General features: G+C 61.6%; 1 protein-coding gene and 1 long non-coding RNA gene across 7 annotated transcripts in view; one reads left to right on the top strand and one right to left on the bottom strand.

Moving 5' to 3' along the window:
- The window catches only part of LOC112990378 (uncharacterized), a 27,075-nt gene extending 14,519 nt beyond the window's left edge, over nt 1-12,556 (bottom strand). For 5 of the 6 annotated variants that reach the window (XR_010385197.1, XR_010385200.1, XR_010385198.1 and 2 more), the window contains exon 1: nt 11,842-12,556. This is a non-coding gene — a long non-coding RNA (uncharacterized LOC112990378). The remainder of the gene's footprint in view (nt 1-11,841) is intronic. The other variant, XR_010385201.1, reaches the window with a different exon arrangement.
- ALX3 (ALX homeobox 3) lies at nt 10,815-17,002 on the top strand. The gene is made up of 4 exons (XM_026112037.2): nt 10,815-11,067; nt 13,726-13,985; nt 15,062-15,124; nt 16,030-17,002. The coding sequence occupies exons 1-4, from the start codon at nt 10,890-10,892 to the stop codon at nt 16,333-16,335; spliced, it is 807 nt and encodes a 268-aa protein (XP_025967822.2). The 5' UTR covers nt 10,815-10,889; the 3' UTR covers nt 16,336-17,002.

Here is a 17,002-nt window from a genome sequence, read left to right as displayed (position 1 = left end):
AAACCAGCAAGATCTGCTTATTCTCAGCTGCCTTTCCACAGTCCCTGGGGACATTCATTCCCTGACACCAGGGCATCAAGTTTCCACAGCTGAGGATCAGCCTCTTATCACCGCAGCCCGCAGGAAATTGGGCCTGATGGGAGGCCCTGGGAGCCAGCACCACATTTGGAGACTGATGCCTTCAGACCAAAGCTGCCTGCTGTCCTGGCTGCTCCTGTGCCATGGGGGTACACGCGAGAGGAGCAAGCGGGATTCACCCTGGGGCTGCGCAACAGGGCCTGGAGCGCACATGAAACCATCGGGAATTGCTTTTCCGGGAAGGATGTAGCGCTCACCTCTTGCAGCCACGCACACCCTGCACCGAGGCTGCATGCAAGCGTCCGCCCTGCTCAGCTTCATGTGCAACCACAGCAGAGACAGGAACCATTTCCAGGCGGGAAGGACAAAGGGATGGGGAAGACAGAGCACCAGGCCCATCACCCCTTGGGTCAGTCCACCCCTACAGCTCAGCTCCAAGCAGGGTTTAGCCCTGAGCCTCCCCAAACCCCCTAAAAGCCAAGAGAGGAGAGGAGAGGAGGGGAGACAACAGCTATTTAACAGATGGAGCCAACCCTTCCTCAGCTGCTGTCAATCCTCCTGCACAGGTGAGGGCTGTGGTTGACAGCACCTGGGGATGGGACCATGGTTTCGCCTCCTCCTGCATCTTCCCAGCTCCTCTCCCTCCGGGTCTGTCCATCAGGGAGAGCTTCTCCCACCACAGACCCATCTGCTCAGTATTTATTAAAACAATAAACACGGGCTTTGCCTTCAGGTGCTCTCGCACATTCCTGCGTGGCCAGGAGAAGCTGGAGCCAGCAAGCGGGTGCTTGGTCTTGGCGCGGCAGGTCCGATGAGAGCCGCAGACAGCATGGAGAAGTCACAGGGCTGGAGGAAGGGGGTGACCGGAGGGGATGGGGAGGGATGCAACGAGAGCAGCACCCAGGCTGGGCTGGGAGACACCACCGGTCCTGGCAGCTCGGGAGCAGGTCGGAAGGGCTCAGGAGAAAGCCCTCGTTGTGCCCGGCCAGGTTGGATAAGGCCAGGCTGGAAAAGGCTAACGGTTCCTCACACAAGAAGCATTTTTCCTCCAAAAAGCAACGGCCCTTCCGGCAAATCCAACCATGCTGCAGCAACATCGGGTGCAGATGGGAGAGAAAGCTGTCGCAGCAACCTCACTGCTCCCCGCTGGGAATTAACCTTCGCCTCCAGCTTCATCCTCTGCCCAGCAGGTCCCCCGGTGCGGCCTGGGCTCGGGGGCCCCCTGGCACGGCTCCCTGGGGCACATGGTCGGCATTTCCCGGGGGGGGGCACAGAGAGGGGTATTCTACACCCCCTCGGCGACCCACAGCCTCGGCTAACAACCGTGGCTCCGCCACACGGCGGAGGAAGCGGGGTTAATGCTAAGCAAAGCCTCGGCTGAGCTCGTGCCCTCGGTGAAGTTATTAAATTTGCTTCCCCTGATGAGCTCAAAGCCCGGAGATAAGAGCACCGGGGGCTGTTTCAGAGCGCGCTATGGCCAAGGAGCCAGGTGGGACCCATTAAACCCCGTCCTCGGCACGGGGGAGCGCAGCCCCGCGGGTCAAACAGGCCCCTGGGAGAAGCGGGAGGGCTCCGTTTCCTCCACGTCCTCCCGAAAACGGGGCTGGAAGAAAACCCAGAGAGAAGGGAAGGACGGCTGGACTGTTGGGGCAGACAGACGGACGGACAGAGGTGCTATTGGGAAGGAGGGAGGGGAGCAACTGGGACCAGCAGACACAGCCAAGCTGGCCTGGGAGCAGCCGGCTCGGATCCGGCTCATGGGGAAAAAAAATCCCCATTGAAGGGCCCAGAAGAAGCAGGGCTAAAAAGACAGTAATGAATCAACTCTTCTTCCCCATCATGCCCATCTCCCGTCATAAGTTTTCCCCTGACCAAAACCCCCTAAAATGTTGGATTCCCCCCTAAACTGCCCCGATTTGATGAATTTCCCAGTGGCGGCACATCCTGGGCAAGGGGAATCGCAGATCTCCAAACCTCGGCCCCTGTGATACCTCCCAGCCGGGTACCGGGAGGCTTTAGGTGCCGTTACCCAGGGAAGGGCCGCTTGCTTGGCTCGGAGCAGAAAGGGCTGATCCTGGCCAGTTCTTCCTCCCCGACCGCTCCGGGCATGGAGACTTAATGTGAAAATGCTGTGGGTTATTTCGGGAGCGGAAGGAAGACATCTTTTACGCCCGTTTGGCAGGGGTCACCTCCACTTATTGCTCCGAGCTTTCCCCCCTGCTGCTCCGAAGGCTTTGAACCAGCTCAGATCCCGTTAATGGGGTTAACCAGCAGCAGGGAGAATGTAGGTTTAATATCAGAGGAAATATGGGGAGGCTGCTGTTGTTTAGGGGCGGATTTGGTGGCGGAGCCAGGCTCTCCATCACCCAGGATGGTCCAGCTTTCCACGCCATGGAGTATTTGGGCCAAGTACCGCTGCACGCTTGCCCTGGTCTCCTCCACCCCCTGGGGCTCATCCGTAGCAAGACACGGGCCGCATCCACACCGCGGGGAGAGTAACACACTCCCTAACCTAATTTTGTGGGGTCCCAGCAGCGGTGAAGACGTGGGACCTCTGCCCCATCCCGCCAAGGACCCTGGGTGCATTCGCCAGGCCGTTTGCAGGGCTGCTCCATCTCCTGCTGTTGTGTTTATACCAATTAAATCAATTAATGAGCTCCAACACCTCCAGCCATCGTCTTCCTATAACGGGGGCAGCTCAGGAGACGTAAGCAGAGAGCAGCACAAGTCACCGGCACCCCAGCTGGCTGCAAACTGGACCATCCCTTTTGGGGACGAGAAAGGGAACAAGGATGGAAATGTGCTTATAGAAAATTTGCACGTGAAGCATTTGCTGACATCCCAGGCGTTAAATCATCCTTTCCCAAAAACCATTTCGAACAAGCCTCTCGCAGCCTGCGAGCAAACTTGCACCACAGTCCGGTGGCCAGTCCATCGCTCCAGACCCCCGATTAACCCCGGGCTCCTCTTACACAAGTTGCACATGCTGGACCGGTTCCTCAGCAGGGCTAGAACTGCCCGATGCTCTTCAGCTGAGCGTTTTGTGGGTGCCTGGGAATTTTGGCGAGGGGTAAAATTGCTTAAAAGACCAGCGGCACAGTTTTATTTCCTAGCGTGTGATCACGGGACCTTTGAGATGTGGAACAGCTTACGGCTCCTTGCGGGGAGATTTGCAGTTGAAAGGTCAAAGCTGTTTCTGGTTCTCCTTATCAGAGCTGGGCGAGCAAGGAGGAAACCTTTCGCTGCATGGGTCAGGTAGGGGAGGTCATGGCGGGGACAGAGCACCGGGGCCCTGGGGATCCGGAGATGAGGCACCGACGGCAGAAGGTGGGAAGAAACCCAGGAGACAGGCAAGACGCCCTGTCTGCAGACCTACAGCCAAGCCACGGAGCAAAAGCCGATTCTTCCCACCGCCCCGGCAAGGAGAGCGTCCGCTGGGATGGCGGTGAGGAAGATTATAAAGGCGGTGGGTCAGGGTGGTCATGGGATACCACTGCCTGGAGTGGATTCGGGTGCTAGGACACTGGGGCTGGCGTTCCCGGTGACCGCTCCGCTCCCTGGAGCTGCTCCACGTCCCTCCCAGCGCCCCTGCTCGGTTCTTCCCATCGACACGGCCTGGAGGTGAGGACCAGTTTGGGGGCTGCTATGACCCATCCAGTGCTCTGCAAAAACACGGTGGTGGTGGGCACAAACCCCCCAGAGAAACCCGAACCAGCCTTCGCTTGCCAAGGCCAAGGTCTCCTGAGCCCAGACAGCCTCCGGGGTTGAGGGAAGAGCTTCTCCACAGCCCAGGGACATGGTGTGTGTGAGGTCTGGCCAGCTTTGCCTTTCCGGCCCAAATAACTGATGCTAGAAGGTGCCTCCAATGCTTAAATGCTTCTGGACCATCCTTGTCCGGCCCCACTGCCTTGTCTCATTCGCAGCCCTCATCCTCCTCTTTCCATCCATCCGTCCATCCGTCATGGACCTGAGCACCTCAATCCGAGCTGCTGAGGACGTCGATCTCCCCCCTCCCAGCACGGGGAGCCGGGGCAGGCGCCCAATATCGTCTCCTCGTCCAGCCCTCGGGGCTGGGAAATGTCCTGTTCCCTCCGTTGAGGGAGCAAACCGCGGCCCGAAACGCCCGGAGCACTGGGACGGAGGCTCTCCCGGCCGTACAGCGCCGTGCACCCGGGCTCTGCCGCCGTGGCCGAGGGGCTCGGTCCATCCCAGGTGGCTCCATCCATCCATCCGAGGAGATCTCGCCCGGCAGCGGGGCTCATCACAGCCTCTGCCGCCCGCAAAGGGCTCCTGCCCGGGAAGCAGCAGCCGAGCGCCGCTCCGAAACGCCCGGGAAGGCCGGGGACGTCCCCGAGCCGGGACCGCGGCGGGGGGAAGGAAAAGCAAGCGGGAGCGGCGAGAAAACACGGCTCCCCCCGGGGACGGCTGCCCCGTCCTCCCCCTCATCGCCAGCCACCAAAAAGAGCCGATTGCTTTCAGGTGTCGGCCAGCGAATAAAATAAATCTTCCCCTTAAGGAAGGAGGAGGTTCGGAAAGGGGGGGATCCCCCCCAAAAGAAAAAAGCTAAATGCAAACCAGAAGGCAGCGGGCCGCGGCACGTTGGCTCCGCTTAGGTTTCGCTGCCCTTTCGCTTTGAAGACAGTTGGCTCGGGGTTTTTCCCCCCTTTTTTTCCCCCAAAAAGTCTCTCCCCCGATTTTGGGGGGCTGATGGGGATTCGCCTCCGGGGGGGTTTCTTGCATCGCTGTTTGTTGCGGACTCTCGGGAGAAAGCTCGTTCTTTCCCTGCAATAAATTTTCCCCTTACGTTTTAAGGGAAGAAGAAGTTTTCTGGTGCTTTTTCTGGCTCTGTGTCGGGAATGATTACTCCCAGATTTATTGGGATTTTGCGAGGGAGGCGGCGATACCTGGGCTCTCCGAGATGCCGCTCGCTGGGATCACGGCGCAGGCGGCGCTCGACAACCTCGGCCCTGATTTATGGAGCAAGATTTCTTCCATCCCGGTGCGTATAATTTACGGGAACGGCTCATTAGGGCACGAGATGGGTAAATCCATCCATCACCAGGGGAGGGCAAGGGCTTCCTCCAAGGGTTTTAGGATTCCCGAGTCCCCTTCTGCTCCCGAATATGGCTTTAACGGGGCTCGATGCCGCGAAACCCCGAGCGCCGAGGCCGACGGCTTCCCCAAATCCCCGCGGCACCCGGCTGCCGCCGGCTCGCGCTGCCGTTTGCCCTCCTCTCCGCCCCATTTTAGTTATTTTAATTTTTTAAACATATATATTTTGTAATTTTTAATTTTATTTTTTTTAATTTTATTTTTAATTTTTTTATTTTAATTTTTTTATTTTTTATTTTTAAATTTTTTATTTTTAAATATTTTTATTTTTAATATTTTTTAATTTAAATATTTTTATTTTTAATATTTTTTATTTTTAATATTTTTTTCAGTTTTTTAATTTTAGTTCAGGAGTGCCACGAGGGACCCAGCACCTGAATGTAGCATCCCAAAGCCCTTTCCAAAGCAGCCCCAAATAACCTCCCTCCCCATTTTCCATGCACAAAGCACAAATCTTGCCTCAATAAGGCACAAACCAGCCCCGAGCCACACGGGCGCTTTGCACCGCCAGCTCGAGGCACTCGGCTCGGGGACGCAGGAGGGGACCGAGCCCGGGGGCGGCAGCAGGCTCCATGCAGCTCCGCAGCCGTCGTAAAGCGGAGTTAATAGAGACCAAATTAAGCAGCGAAACGAGCAGGCGAGGCGACCGAATGGGTGTAAATCCAACCCCCATCCTTGCCTGCAAGGATCCTCGGTTCCTCGGAAACAGCCTAGCTGCACCGAACCCGAGGGAATTAAGCCGATTTGCTCAGATCACTCATCCAGAGGCCGTCGCATCTCAAAAGCGCTTTGCAAACACTCGTTTTTTTCCTTTTCTTTTCCTTTTTTAATTTGGCAGCTGCAGAGAACTGCTAGTTTTGACGTTGCACTGAATCGAGCCAAAATAATGATTTTTTTTTCCTGCATGAAATGCAAACGGAAACCAAAGCTGCTCAGCCTGGCTTTCCTGCCGCGTTCGCTTCAGCCTGCAGCGAACGCAGTTTGTTTTCCCGGATTTCGTCTCCTCCCTCGGTATTGCTGTCCTTAATTTACGGCACGCTCGGACGCAGAGCGCCGTCCGGGAGCGACAGCTCCAAGCCGTCGCCTTGAAAGCCCTGCCAGAACGACACGTTAACTTGCTGCTTTTAAAAACAACACTGCAAAACTCTCCCAAAACTGCAATTTTCCATGAATTAGCCCAGAAAATCCTACTTGTTGCCATCGGTGCGGGAACGCACGTTATTGCAACACGCGTATCCCCGCCTGCTCCATCCGCAGGGCTGTAACGTGGCTCTGCAGGGTTATGCGAATAGATGATCCGACCATAACATTTCTGTACCAACTTCTGTATTTATGCAACTACGTGGGCAAGACGCGCGTCTGCGTCGCCCCGCGGCTGCAATCCAGCCGCGTGCCTGCGTGGTCCAACGTTCGTGGGCTGCTGTGCAGAAATACACGGTGTTTATGTGCATAATACGCATTTGCACGCAGTGAAGTTGTCTGAGGATATATCTAGGTGGCTGCAAATGTGTGACAAAGAACAGGTGGCATTCATGCATTATTATTATTATTATTATTATTATATGTGGGAACATGTTTGCGTTTGGGCTTCCTTTGAGAGAGATTTTCTGGGATGTTTGTGAGGCCAAGGGGGACGTGCGGATGGGCAAGGGCTGAGGATCGAAGCTGCGGTCTCGCTGCTGTTTTAGCAAAAAAAGAAATGCAAGCGAAGAAGCGGATTCCCTTCGCCGTCGTAGGGTTGCCCTGAGGTTTTTTTTTTTTGCTGCAGTTTTATGGGCGCTTGGAAAATGGAAAATTACCACCACCCCCCTTTAGAGAGGGGCTGCTGTTTGATCCGAGCAAAGCTGGAGATCCGTAAAAACTAATTGCTGGAGAAGAGGCTGAACCCTTCGCCGTAAAACTTGCCCAAAAAGGCCCGGGAGGAGCTCAGCACGCACCGCGCGCTCCTCCCCGCGCTTCCCAGGGCGCCATCCCGCCGGGCCCCGATAATTTTTTCCGCCTTACGGAGGAGAAAACGGCACCTCAGCGAGACACAGGGACCTGCCCGAGCCTTAAACTAGAAGATCATGTTGGCACCCAGCCGGGAATAAGCCTCAGGTGGGGATTAGAGAGCCGAGACAAGCCCAGGGCTCATCGGCTGGGTGGTGGGAACGCGACCAGAAGAGCAGCCAACGCGGCCGGCCGAGTCCCACGTCCTCCCTGGCCCCACATCTCCCGCCAAGGGCTGGCCTTCGTCCCGTCGTCCCAGCTGCCCTCTTCCATCCACGGCGTTTCTCCAAGCCGAGGAGATGACGTGGCTACGGAGAGGAGCAACCGGGCTGGAGAACAGCCTCCAAGCTCAGGGCCTCCTTGGTCGCCCGGCACAGCCAGGGATGCTACGGGGCGGAGGTGCTTTGGAACTAACGATGTCCCGTGTCCCCAGGGGGACTGTGGTCCCCAGACCTGGTCCTTCAGCCCTGACAGCGAAACAAGTGTGCCGGAGCCCCGCTGAACCGAGCTGCCGCCGGGCTCTCGGGAGGAAGTTGTAGCTTCTTCTCAGCAGGTTTCCAGGAACGCGACTGCTTCCCAAACTGCAGATCGCACAGGGAAAAACTAAAATAAAGCTAAAAATGAAATCCCTCGAGGAAAAGCCCATTGGCTGGACCGCGGCCCCCGCTTGCCCTCGGAGACTTGCTCGCAGCGCGCCCGCTGCGGAGCCGGGAAACGGAGACTCGCTGCAGGCTGGCACGAACCGAGGGGATCGGGGTGGCCGTCACCTCCCGCGGCTCAGCCCATCGGAGCCGAGGCGTCGGTTGGGCACTGGGGACCTCCTGGCTTGGGTCGGTGACGGGGCTGGTGGAGCTCAGCACCTTCGGAGGGAGGCACCAGAAATGCTGCAGGAGGCAGGGACGGAAAACGCATCCTCGGAGCAGGAGGATCCCGGTCCTGGTCCTGACCGCTTCACGCCTTGAGAGCATTTCCAAAGCTCGTGGTAACTTCGCAGGTCTCGGTTATGCAGAATCTTCCTCCAAGCCACAAAACTATGCAAACGCTCCCGGACGCCTGCCGAGCTCTTCGGCGGCATCTCATGATCCCGGGGAGGAGAGGCGGCTCTCCGAGATGTTTGAGCGTGCCAGCTGGGCGAGCCAAGGGGATTTTCAGAGGGGAAAAAAAAATCCTCCTCGCAGTAAGCAAGGGAGAAACTGAAAACAGAAAACGTTTGCACGCAGAGCGTCCCGCTGGGCTCCTCCCAGAGGACTTTGCAAACCTCTTGCCGTGATTCACTTGGCAGGACGCGCAACCAAACAAAACCGGGGCACAAAAAGCCGCTTCGACCCAGGAACAGAACGAGCCCTGCGGCCACATCCGAGTCGGATGTCGGGAAAAGCTTCTCCGCAAAACTTCTCAGCCAAGAACTTTGTGGGGATGCTCCTCCTCCTCCTCCTCCTCCCACAAACTGTCCTGGTTTGTGACAAACGACCGCGAGCGGTGGCCAGCGAGCCCTGGGAGCACCACGGTCCGCAGCGACCTGCGTACCCCCATCCAGCAAACGGCGATGGAGATGGGACAACCCCGGGCGGAGGGCAGCGACGGGCTCCCGGCAAGGCGCCGCATCCCAAACCATCCCGCCCGTCCCCAGGGAAGCCCCAGCGCTCCCATCCCTCTGCTATTAAAAGCTTTTAAATGCCAGCAGTAAAGCTGGGAGCTGCGCACCGAAACCAATAAGCCTTCACGGGAGTTGTGCTAAGTTTAATAAAACTTAATGACTTGTTGCGTGCCAAAGGACTTCTAGTCCCTGTTCAGCAATAATTCACAACGCACAGCAAGCTGCGGACAGGCTAAAAGGGAAAAATGCTTGGCGACGCCAGCCGCGGGGAAGGGAAAGTGTCGGGAAGGGGCTGCGTGCGGAGCAGGACTCGGAGGGGAGCGGCGCGGGCGCGGGATGCGGCCAGGCAGAGCCAGCCTCCGGCGAAGGCTGCGACAGGCTGCCAGAACGCGCCGGAGCCCAGCGTTAAATCCAGCCACTATTTTTTTGCAAGTGCGTCTGCCCAAACCAGTTGCTGGAAAATTCAGCCCGCGCTACACTGTGATTTACAGCCCACCACGCCACGAGCCCTTACGATAACGCTGGGTGTTGCAACAGCCTGACAAGGCTGCACCAACCCCCTAACTGCTGTCGAGACGTGCGGATTAGACTTTTATCACACGCCCGTCGAAGCAAGAGTCTTTTTATTTCCTATTTGCACCGTGCCTGCGCTGCAGGACGTTATTTAACGGTCGGTGTTATATTATTGTTCTGCTCTTTAGCATCGTAGGTCCGCGATCCACCTGGTCCCCCCTCGCCTCTGGCTTTGCTGCTCCACTTCGGCTCAGCCCCCGGGCTCCCAGCCCGGCCGGACAACTTCCCATCCCTCAATAAATACCCGCAGCTATTTTTTTTTTCCTCTAGATCTGTCGCACCGAGCGATGCTCTAGGATCAAAGTCAGGGTCTGTGTCACGCGTCGGGGAAAACGGCACACGGAGGCGTGAGGCAGCATCTCCCTGCCTGGGTAGATGCTCGTTTCTCCGCCTGTTATTTATTCTCCGCAGTGACACTGAGCTTTTCCACCGTGACGCCAAGGCTCTGAATTTCCAAACCTGCCCCCAATCATTTTGCGCTTAACCACCCCCTGTTCAACAGCAGGGCCGAACGCCTGGGCCCCGGAGCCCCCCCTTACTGCTCCCCGAGCAAGCGGAGCCGAAGCGGATCGGTGCGGAGGAGCAAAAAGGTGAAACAGAAAAATTCAGGCGAGCTCTGCTCCCTTCTCCCTGGTTTTTGCCCCCAAAACAGTCGCCCACTGCAAAAGCCAAACGCAGGCTGCTGGGGGGGGAAACCGCCCCACGGCCCGTCCGCCCAGGCCGAATCCGGAGACCCCGGCCCTGTAAAAGGGCCTCTGCAAAAGGAGCCTCGACAGCGGGAACGGCACAAAGCCCGAGGCCGGGGGGGCTGCGGCTGCTGCCCGGCCCCCGGCCACGCTCGGAGGCATCCGCGCGAGCCGGAGCGAGGGAGGGCTGAGGGGAGGCAGCCGGAGGGTCCGGCCGCGGAGGCCAGAGCAGAGCCCCGCGTGGCCTCCGTCCCGTCTCTCAGGGTCCCGCTCATCCGCGAACCAACCTGCCCAGGCCTCAGCGCGGCCGCCGGGAGGGAAAAGCCGCACGCTCCCGGGTCCCGGCAGCCTGGGAAGGGGGAGACGCCAGAGGGTCTCGGGAAAGACCAGGGAAAGAGGGCGATTTCTGCCCCTGCCTGGGATTTCCAGCTGCTCGTCGCGGTTGGGGGTGAAGCTTTCCGCTGGGGAAGGGCCCTGGGCATTTCCTGCAGCTCCGAGACGCCGGGCAGAGAAGGGGGGCAGGACTAGGACCCCCCCCAACAGCCTTAAGCTGGAGGCGGCTTCTCCTGCCGCCCAGCCCCGCCGAGCTGTCCCGGAAAGGGACCCAGGCGTCCTGGTTTGGGGCTGCGGGGGGAACTGGGATTAGGGGGTTAATAAAGTGGATGGGAGGACGCACGTGACCGGCCGTGGAGCGGTGGAAGTGGGCTGGGGTGGGCGAGCGTGTGTGTGTGCGAGTGTCGGGGCGGGGGGGGGCCTCGGCGATCCCTCCCTCCCCACCAGCACCGTCCCCCCGCCGTCCGGCCCCGCACAAAATCCGCTGCCCGCCGGCCGCCCCGGCCCCTCCGACCCGCGACATGGAGGCGCAGGGCTGCCCGGCCTTCCCCCCGGGACCCCCCCGGCCCCCGCCGCTCGGCCCCCGCCTGGCCCGCTGCCCCCCGGAGCAGGCAGAGCCCCGGGGCCTGGGGGCCGCCGGCCCGGGCCCCCCCGCCGTGGCCGTCAATGGGAAGCCCTTCTACCCCGCCGGGGCTGCAGGTACCGGGGCGAGCGGCGGGGTGCGTGGGGGGGGAGCCGGGGGGCTGCCACCCCCCTCCCGGCCCCGTCTGCTTTTCTTTCCTCCTTTCTCCTTCCCCTCTTTCCGCCCCCCGCTTTGCGGGGCGGCCGCTCCCCAAGGCGAAGCGGGGCCCAGGCCCGCACGGGGAGGGCCTGATCCTGCCGCCCGGCAAGGCCAGGGGTGGCGGAGCCCCCTCGGCCCCCGCGACGGACGCGGGGCGGCCGGGACCCCACGCCGGGGCTGCCCCGGGGGTCCCGGCTCCTCCGCCCGCCCCGCTGCCGCCTCCCGGGCCGCAGCCCCCTGCCCCGAAGCCTCCCTCTGCCCCCCCCCCCCGCAGGCCGCCCTGTCGCCGACCCCCCTCCGCTGTCGCGACACGGCCCCGAGCTCCGCGGGAGGCACCGGTGCGCGCACGGCGCCGGGGCTGCCGGGCTCCTTCCCCCCGCCCCCCCCAAAAAAAAAATTGTGGGCTCGGGAGGGAAGAAAAGAGGAAGAAAAAAAGGGAGAAAAAGAAGTGGGAGAGAGACTCGGGCCGGCGGCCGCCGTGCGCCCTGCTGTCGCGACTGTCGGGACCGCGGCGGACTCACCCCGCGACACACACCCTCCCGTCCCCCCCCCGCTTTTACCCCCCCCCCCGCATTGCTGCAGGGGATTTTTAATATAAGGAAAAAGCGAGCGGGGCAACGGGCACCAGCAAAGCAGGTAGCGACGGAGCCCGCAAGCACCGGCCGCCGCCGCCCCGCCGCACCCGCGCTTACCTGCTGCCCGCGCCCCGCCGCCGCGGCGATGGGCGTCGGCGGCGGCCGATTTCGTTTGCGGCCGCTCCGTTTTCGCCGCCGGCCGCGGGAGAGCCCGCTCCGTCCCGCCGGTAACGACCCCTTCGAGGGCTCCTCTGTCCTCCCGTTTAACCCCGTAACCGTGCAGCTCTTCCCCAGCTGCTGCCTCCGCCAGCGCCGCAAAATCTTCTGGGGGTGTCGGTTTGGGGGGGATCATCCCCGTCTTCCCTTTTCCCACCCGCTTTGTCCCCTTGCGACTCCGCGTTTATTTAGCCACACGCCCGTGTCCTGCTCCCTTCCTGCCTTTTGCTTCTTTCTGGATGTTTATTTATTTGTCTCCAACGCCGAAACCCGCAGGTCGCTCGGAAATGCAGCGCGTAGCCTTCAAAACGGGGAAAAAACACAAATCCAACCCGTTTATCGGACCGATTTGCGCATCGGGTTTTTCTCTTTCGCTTTGGGGTTTTTTTTGTTTGTTTGATCGGTTTTGGTCTTGGCTCCGGGATCGGATCAATTGGTTTTAATCGTTAAAATCCCCTGGCCTGGCCGAGTCCTTGGGAAGACAAAGCGGGGAGGAAATGGCGAAGCGGCCGCGCTCCCGCTGCCGTTACCCACCGTCCGCTCGCGGAGGCACCGGTGACGGAGAGAAAAATCACCCCTCAAACCCCCTCCGGAGATAATGTTTTCCCGTTAATTCAAAGCAGCTGCCCCTCGGCTCTCGGCTGCACGTAGTAACCCCAAATTGCCTTAATTAGGAAACAACCAAAAATGAAAGAGGAAAGTCAGGAAAAAGGCCGCTTTGGGGGCTGAGCGCCGCCGTGGCGTGCGGCGACCCGAGGGGGTGCGCGGGGCTGGGGGACCCCGTCCCCCCGGGTTGGGATGTGATGGTAACGGGTCGGGAAAGAGCAACTGTCCCCAAAGAGGCGATTTTTATCCCTCGCCGGGAGAGAAAACCTGGAGAAACGGCCTCGAAGCGCTGCAGGGTCCCCAGGGCCCAGCGGTGGGCCTGATCCTGCCTCTCCGCAGGGCTGAAGCCCTGGTGCCTCTGCGGAGACGAAGCCCGGGGAGGGGGGCTGGTGGTCCCCCCCACCCCAAGCCCCATCTCCGGAGCTGGTGCCCCGGAGGGGTGAAACGGGCGGAAAACAGGATTTTCAGCTTGTTTCCTCCCTGCGTGAAGTCCCTGTCCCACTGCCGGGGGGCTCTGGCTCTCCCCCCGCCCCCCCCCGTGCATTCGGTCCCTGCCGCTTTTTTCCCCCTCCGCCGGGGCCGGCCTGGCTGCTCCGCTCGGCTCCTCCGGGGAGCTGACGGCACCCGGAGCTCGCTCCGAGCCCGCCGGCTTTGCCGAGCCGCCTGTGCCGGTGGGGAAAGGCAGCTCTTCCCAGAGGGGCTGCGCAAACGGAGCGGGATCTCCTTCGGAGCAAAGGGATTTCTTTTGTTTCTTCCTTTCTAAATGGTTTCCGGAGAGTTATAGCCGTAGGGAAACGCCGGCCCGGGGCGGGCAGAGGCAGCCGGGCGCGTTGGAACGGGCCGAATCCCACCGTGCCTGTGCCCCGGGAAGGGGGGGCTGGACGCGGTCCAAGCCCGGGACCGCTCGGGGTTGCAGATGGATCTGCTGTCCCTGCCCCAGGCAGAGCCGAGCAGGGTGGATTCTGCCCCGACGGGGCTTGCGGGGACGAGCGCCGGCGCGGTAACCGAAAACGCACCCGGGCACGATGCTCACTCGGGGACCAGCTCAGCAACGTGGCCTTCGCCCCCTCCCTGCCCGCTGGGTGCCACACGCGCGTTGGGGACCGCTGGCCCCGTCCGTGGGCGCAGCGGGCTCTTGGCTCCCTTAACGCCACCCCGTCCCGTGCATCTCGCCCGCAGGGAGCGAGAGGGGCTGCAAAGCCGGGTGCCACCCCGCGCCCAGGGCCTGCCGCGGCCCGTGGAAAGCCCCCGCGGCGCTCGGGCTCGCCGAGCCCCCGGCGCCGGGGAAGAGCAAGGCCAAGAAGCGGAGGAACAGGACGACCTTCAGCACCTTCCAGCTGCAGGAGCTGGAGAAGGTCTTCCAGAAGACGCATTACCCGGACATCTACGCCCGGGAGCAGCTGGCGCTGAGGACGGACCTGACCGAAGCGAGGGTGCAGGTAAGGCCGGGACCGGGGGGGCCCAGCCTGCGGAGAGCAGCGAAAATTGGGGGGCTGCTTTCAGCTCCCCACCAAACTCCCCTGGTGCGACGCACACAAAAGATCACGCATCTCCCCCCGCTTCCACCAAACTTCCCCGAGCTCCCTCCCCGCATTGACCCACGGCAGCATCCGGCCCGGGAATAGCAGCAGCCCGGAGCTACGGCACAGCCCCGCGCGAGGGGTCCGCGGGGCTCGGGGAGGCCGCCCAGCCCTCCCGCCCCGGCTCCGCTGGCACCGCGCTCCATCAGGCGAGCGGAGCTCTTTCCCGAGGCGTTTCCATGTGGTTTGAGGCCCCCGGTTGGAAGCGGCAGCGGAGGCGGCTCGGAGGGGCGCCCGGCGGGGAGGGAAAGCGAAGGCGGGCGGATAACGAAGCGAGCGCGAGCGTCCGGGCGGCAAAGCCCCGTGGCCAGAGCCGAGGGGTCTGGGCTCCCCGTGGGGGTCTGAGCCAGCGCCAAGCTGCAGTTTGGGGTGGGTTTAGGTGAAATTACTGGCAAACTTGTGATGCCCGTGGCGGGCATCCCGGTACTGCGGCCTCCTCGCTGGGACCCCTGGGAGATGCTGCCGGTCCCATCCAGCAGCACGGACGTGCACGTGGGTCTGCGCGAGCGAGAGCCTGGAGAAAGAGCCTCGTCCTGTGTCGAAACCTTTGGCAATCGAGGCCCGGAGCGTGGGGAGAGAAGAAGCAGGACTGGTTATTTCCCAAGAAAGATGAGGGAGATTTTTGCTCCTTTGCTAATGCAAAAGGCCGGCAATCACGGACGCTGTGCACCCAAGGGAGCTTTTTCCATCCACCGCCCTGGAGAAGCTGCAGTCTGGAGAGGGAACCAGCTGGGATGGGTTGCATTAGGGTCTTTCTATGCTGGGAAGACCAGTTTGGGACTGGATCGGCAGCAGTCCGTCTTGCCCTGGGGCAGGCAGGGATTCCTGTGCCCCCCCCCGCAGCCTCCGGTCCCCCCCTCAGCAGCAGCGCAAAGGTGAGCGCCGCAGGGACGCAGGGATTTCTGCCGGCCCGATGCCTCGTCCCTTCCCTCCAGGTCTGGTTCCAGAACCGCCGGGCCAAGTGGCGGAAACGGGAGCGTTACGGCAAAGCCCAGGAGGTGAGAAACCCCCGCGACGGCTCCCTCCCGCCCGGGGCCCCGAGCCGACCGCTCGCACCGCAGCCGTGCCAGGGTCCTGCGGTTGCATCTGCCCCACCACGGGGCAAAACCCCCCCTTGGATCCGCAGAGGGATTTCAGAGCCAGAGAATGGGGAAAAGCACACGGCCCCGGGGGGAAAAGGGCTGGGGGGGCTCAGCCCTCGCCTTTGCCGAGTTTCCCCAGCTCCTCGGCTCCGCTGGCGGGATTTTGCCGCGTCTGGGCCGGCTCAGGCAGCCACATGGCCGGCAGTTGGACCGCCGGGGCTCAGGGACCCTCCGGAGCAGGCTCCGAGGGGGGGTTTCCAGGAGGGAGCGAGCCTGACGGCAGCCCAAATCCCCCCCCTGCTTGGGATGCGGCCAGCCGCACTCTGCCAGGCACCAGGAAACGTGCCTAAAACGGGGAGAAAAAAAAACCAAAAATTGCATTTGTCCAAGTTTCCCCTCTCGTTGCTCCGGGTTGCACGCAGCGGTTGAACGCAAAGCCTCGCTTCTCGGAGGCAACGGCGCTGGGGATGGGCCCGTCCCCCCCTGCCCAACCTCCCCCTCGCCGATGCCATGCGGGGTCCATCCCGGGGGATGCAGCATCGAGAGGGACCTGGACCAGGGAGGGTGATGCAGGGCATCGGCACAGCAAACCGCGTCCCACAGGGCGTGCGACCGCTCCCGCGGAGGAAAGCTTGTGTGCAAAAAACCCAAAAAACAGCATTTCAATCAGGATGATCCCCCCGGGTCGTTGAAACGAAGCAACAGCATCCCTCGAGTTGCACCCCAGGGAGGGGAATCCATGGGGGCTGCATGCTGCCACCCCCGTTGGCACTAACCCGGCCTCCCTCCTTCGCTTTGGGCTTCGTTTTCCCTTTTTCCAGCTGCAGAATAACCTGTGGCCAAGCACCGGCAGCCCGGCCGGTCCCTGCCGCGCGGCCCCCGAGAGCATCCCGGCCCCCCGCCTGTCTCCGTACCCCCACGCTCGCAGCAACGGCGGCGGCTTCGCGGGCGTCCCCGGCTCACCGGGCCGCCACGCCGGCGGTGACAGCCTCTACGCGTGGCCCGGCCTCCCCCCGGGCCCCCCCCGCTTCCCAGCGGTGCCAGCAAACACCGGCAAGGCGCCCGCGCTGGTGCCGCTGCGGGGGAAAGCCAAGGAGGGGGGTGGGCTGCCCGGCTGGACGACGTGAGCCCCCCCGGGCAGGGGCCGAGACTGGGCCACCCGGGTGCCCCCCGAATTCGTCCTCCTCCAGCACCTCTTTGCCACCCTCCTGCTGGGGCGCAAGAGCTGGGAAAGGGGGAGCCGGGCAGCTTGGGACCCCAACACCAGCCCCCAAAAGGAGTTTGGGCTCGATGTAGAGCCCCAACCAGAGCAGGGAAACCGCCTGCGGGTGGGGGTGCCGGTCCCCCCGGGCAGGACGAAGGACGGGGACGAGCCACCACCGGCCAAACCCCTCCGCGAGCCTCGCTCAGCCCTTGAAGCTTCGCCCCCAATTCTTCTCCTCGCCGAAACAAGGGGCACAACGCAGCCCGGGAGCTTCTCTCCCTCCCCGCCGCAGCTCGCCATGTAACCACCAGCGCTTTCGCAAGCCGTAGAGACGCCAGAAAAGCCAGAGGAAGGAGCAATAAGCCAATACTGGGGAGGCTGCTGGGATAAAGACGCTAAATCCAAACCTGGTGCCTCGTGGGGTCGGCTTTAGCCGCCCCGTGCCCGTTTCCCTCCGTGCAAACGAGGCAGGAAGATGCTTTAATCCAAACTGGTGCATGGAAAAATACAGCAGCGGTTTGGGCTGCCCCGCACCTGCAGGGATTTTTGTTATTCATTTATAAACAATAAAACACATTTTTAGTAAGTTA

The sequence above is a fragment of the Dromaius novaehollandiae genome, chromosome 27 (genome assembly GCF_036370855.1).
Source record: "Dromaius novaehollandiae isolate bDroNov1 chromosome 27, bDroNov1.hap1, whole genome shotgun sequence".
NCBI lineage: Eukaryota > Metazoa > Chordata > Aves > Casuariiformes > Dromaiidae > Dromaius > Dromaius novaehollandiae.
This window is presented reverse-complemented; position numbering and strand designations above follow the sequence as displayed.

What these genes read in the sequence shown, in the direction of transcription:
- ALX3 (XM_026112037.2), top strand. Translation starts at nt 10,890, where the DNA reads ATGGAGGCGCAGGGCTGCCCGGCCTTCCCCCCGGGACCCCCCCGGCCC. An exon ending in CTACCCCGCCGGGGCTGCAG is followed by an intron (nt 11,068 to 13,725) that starts GTACCGGGGCGA and finishes TCTCGCCCGCAG; the next exon opens with GGAGCGAGAGGGGCTGCAAA. An exon ending in TGACCGAAGCGAGGGTGCAG is followed by an intron (nt 13,986 to 15,061) that starts GTAAGGCCGGGA and finishes CCTTCCCTCCAG; the next exon opens with GTCTGGTTCCAGAACCGCCG.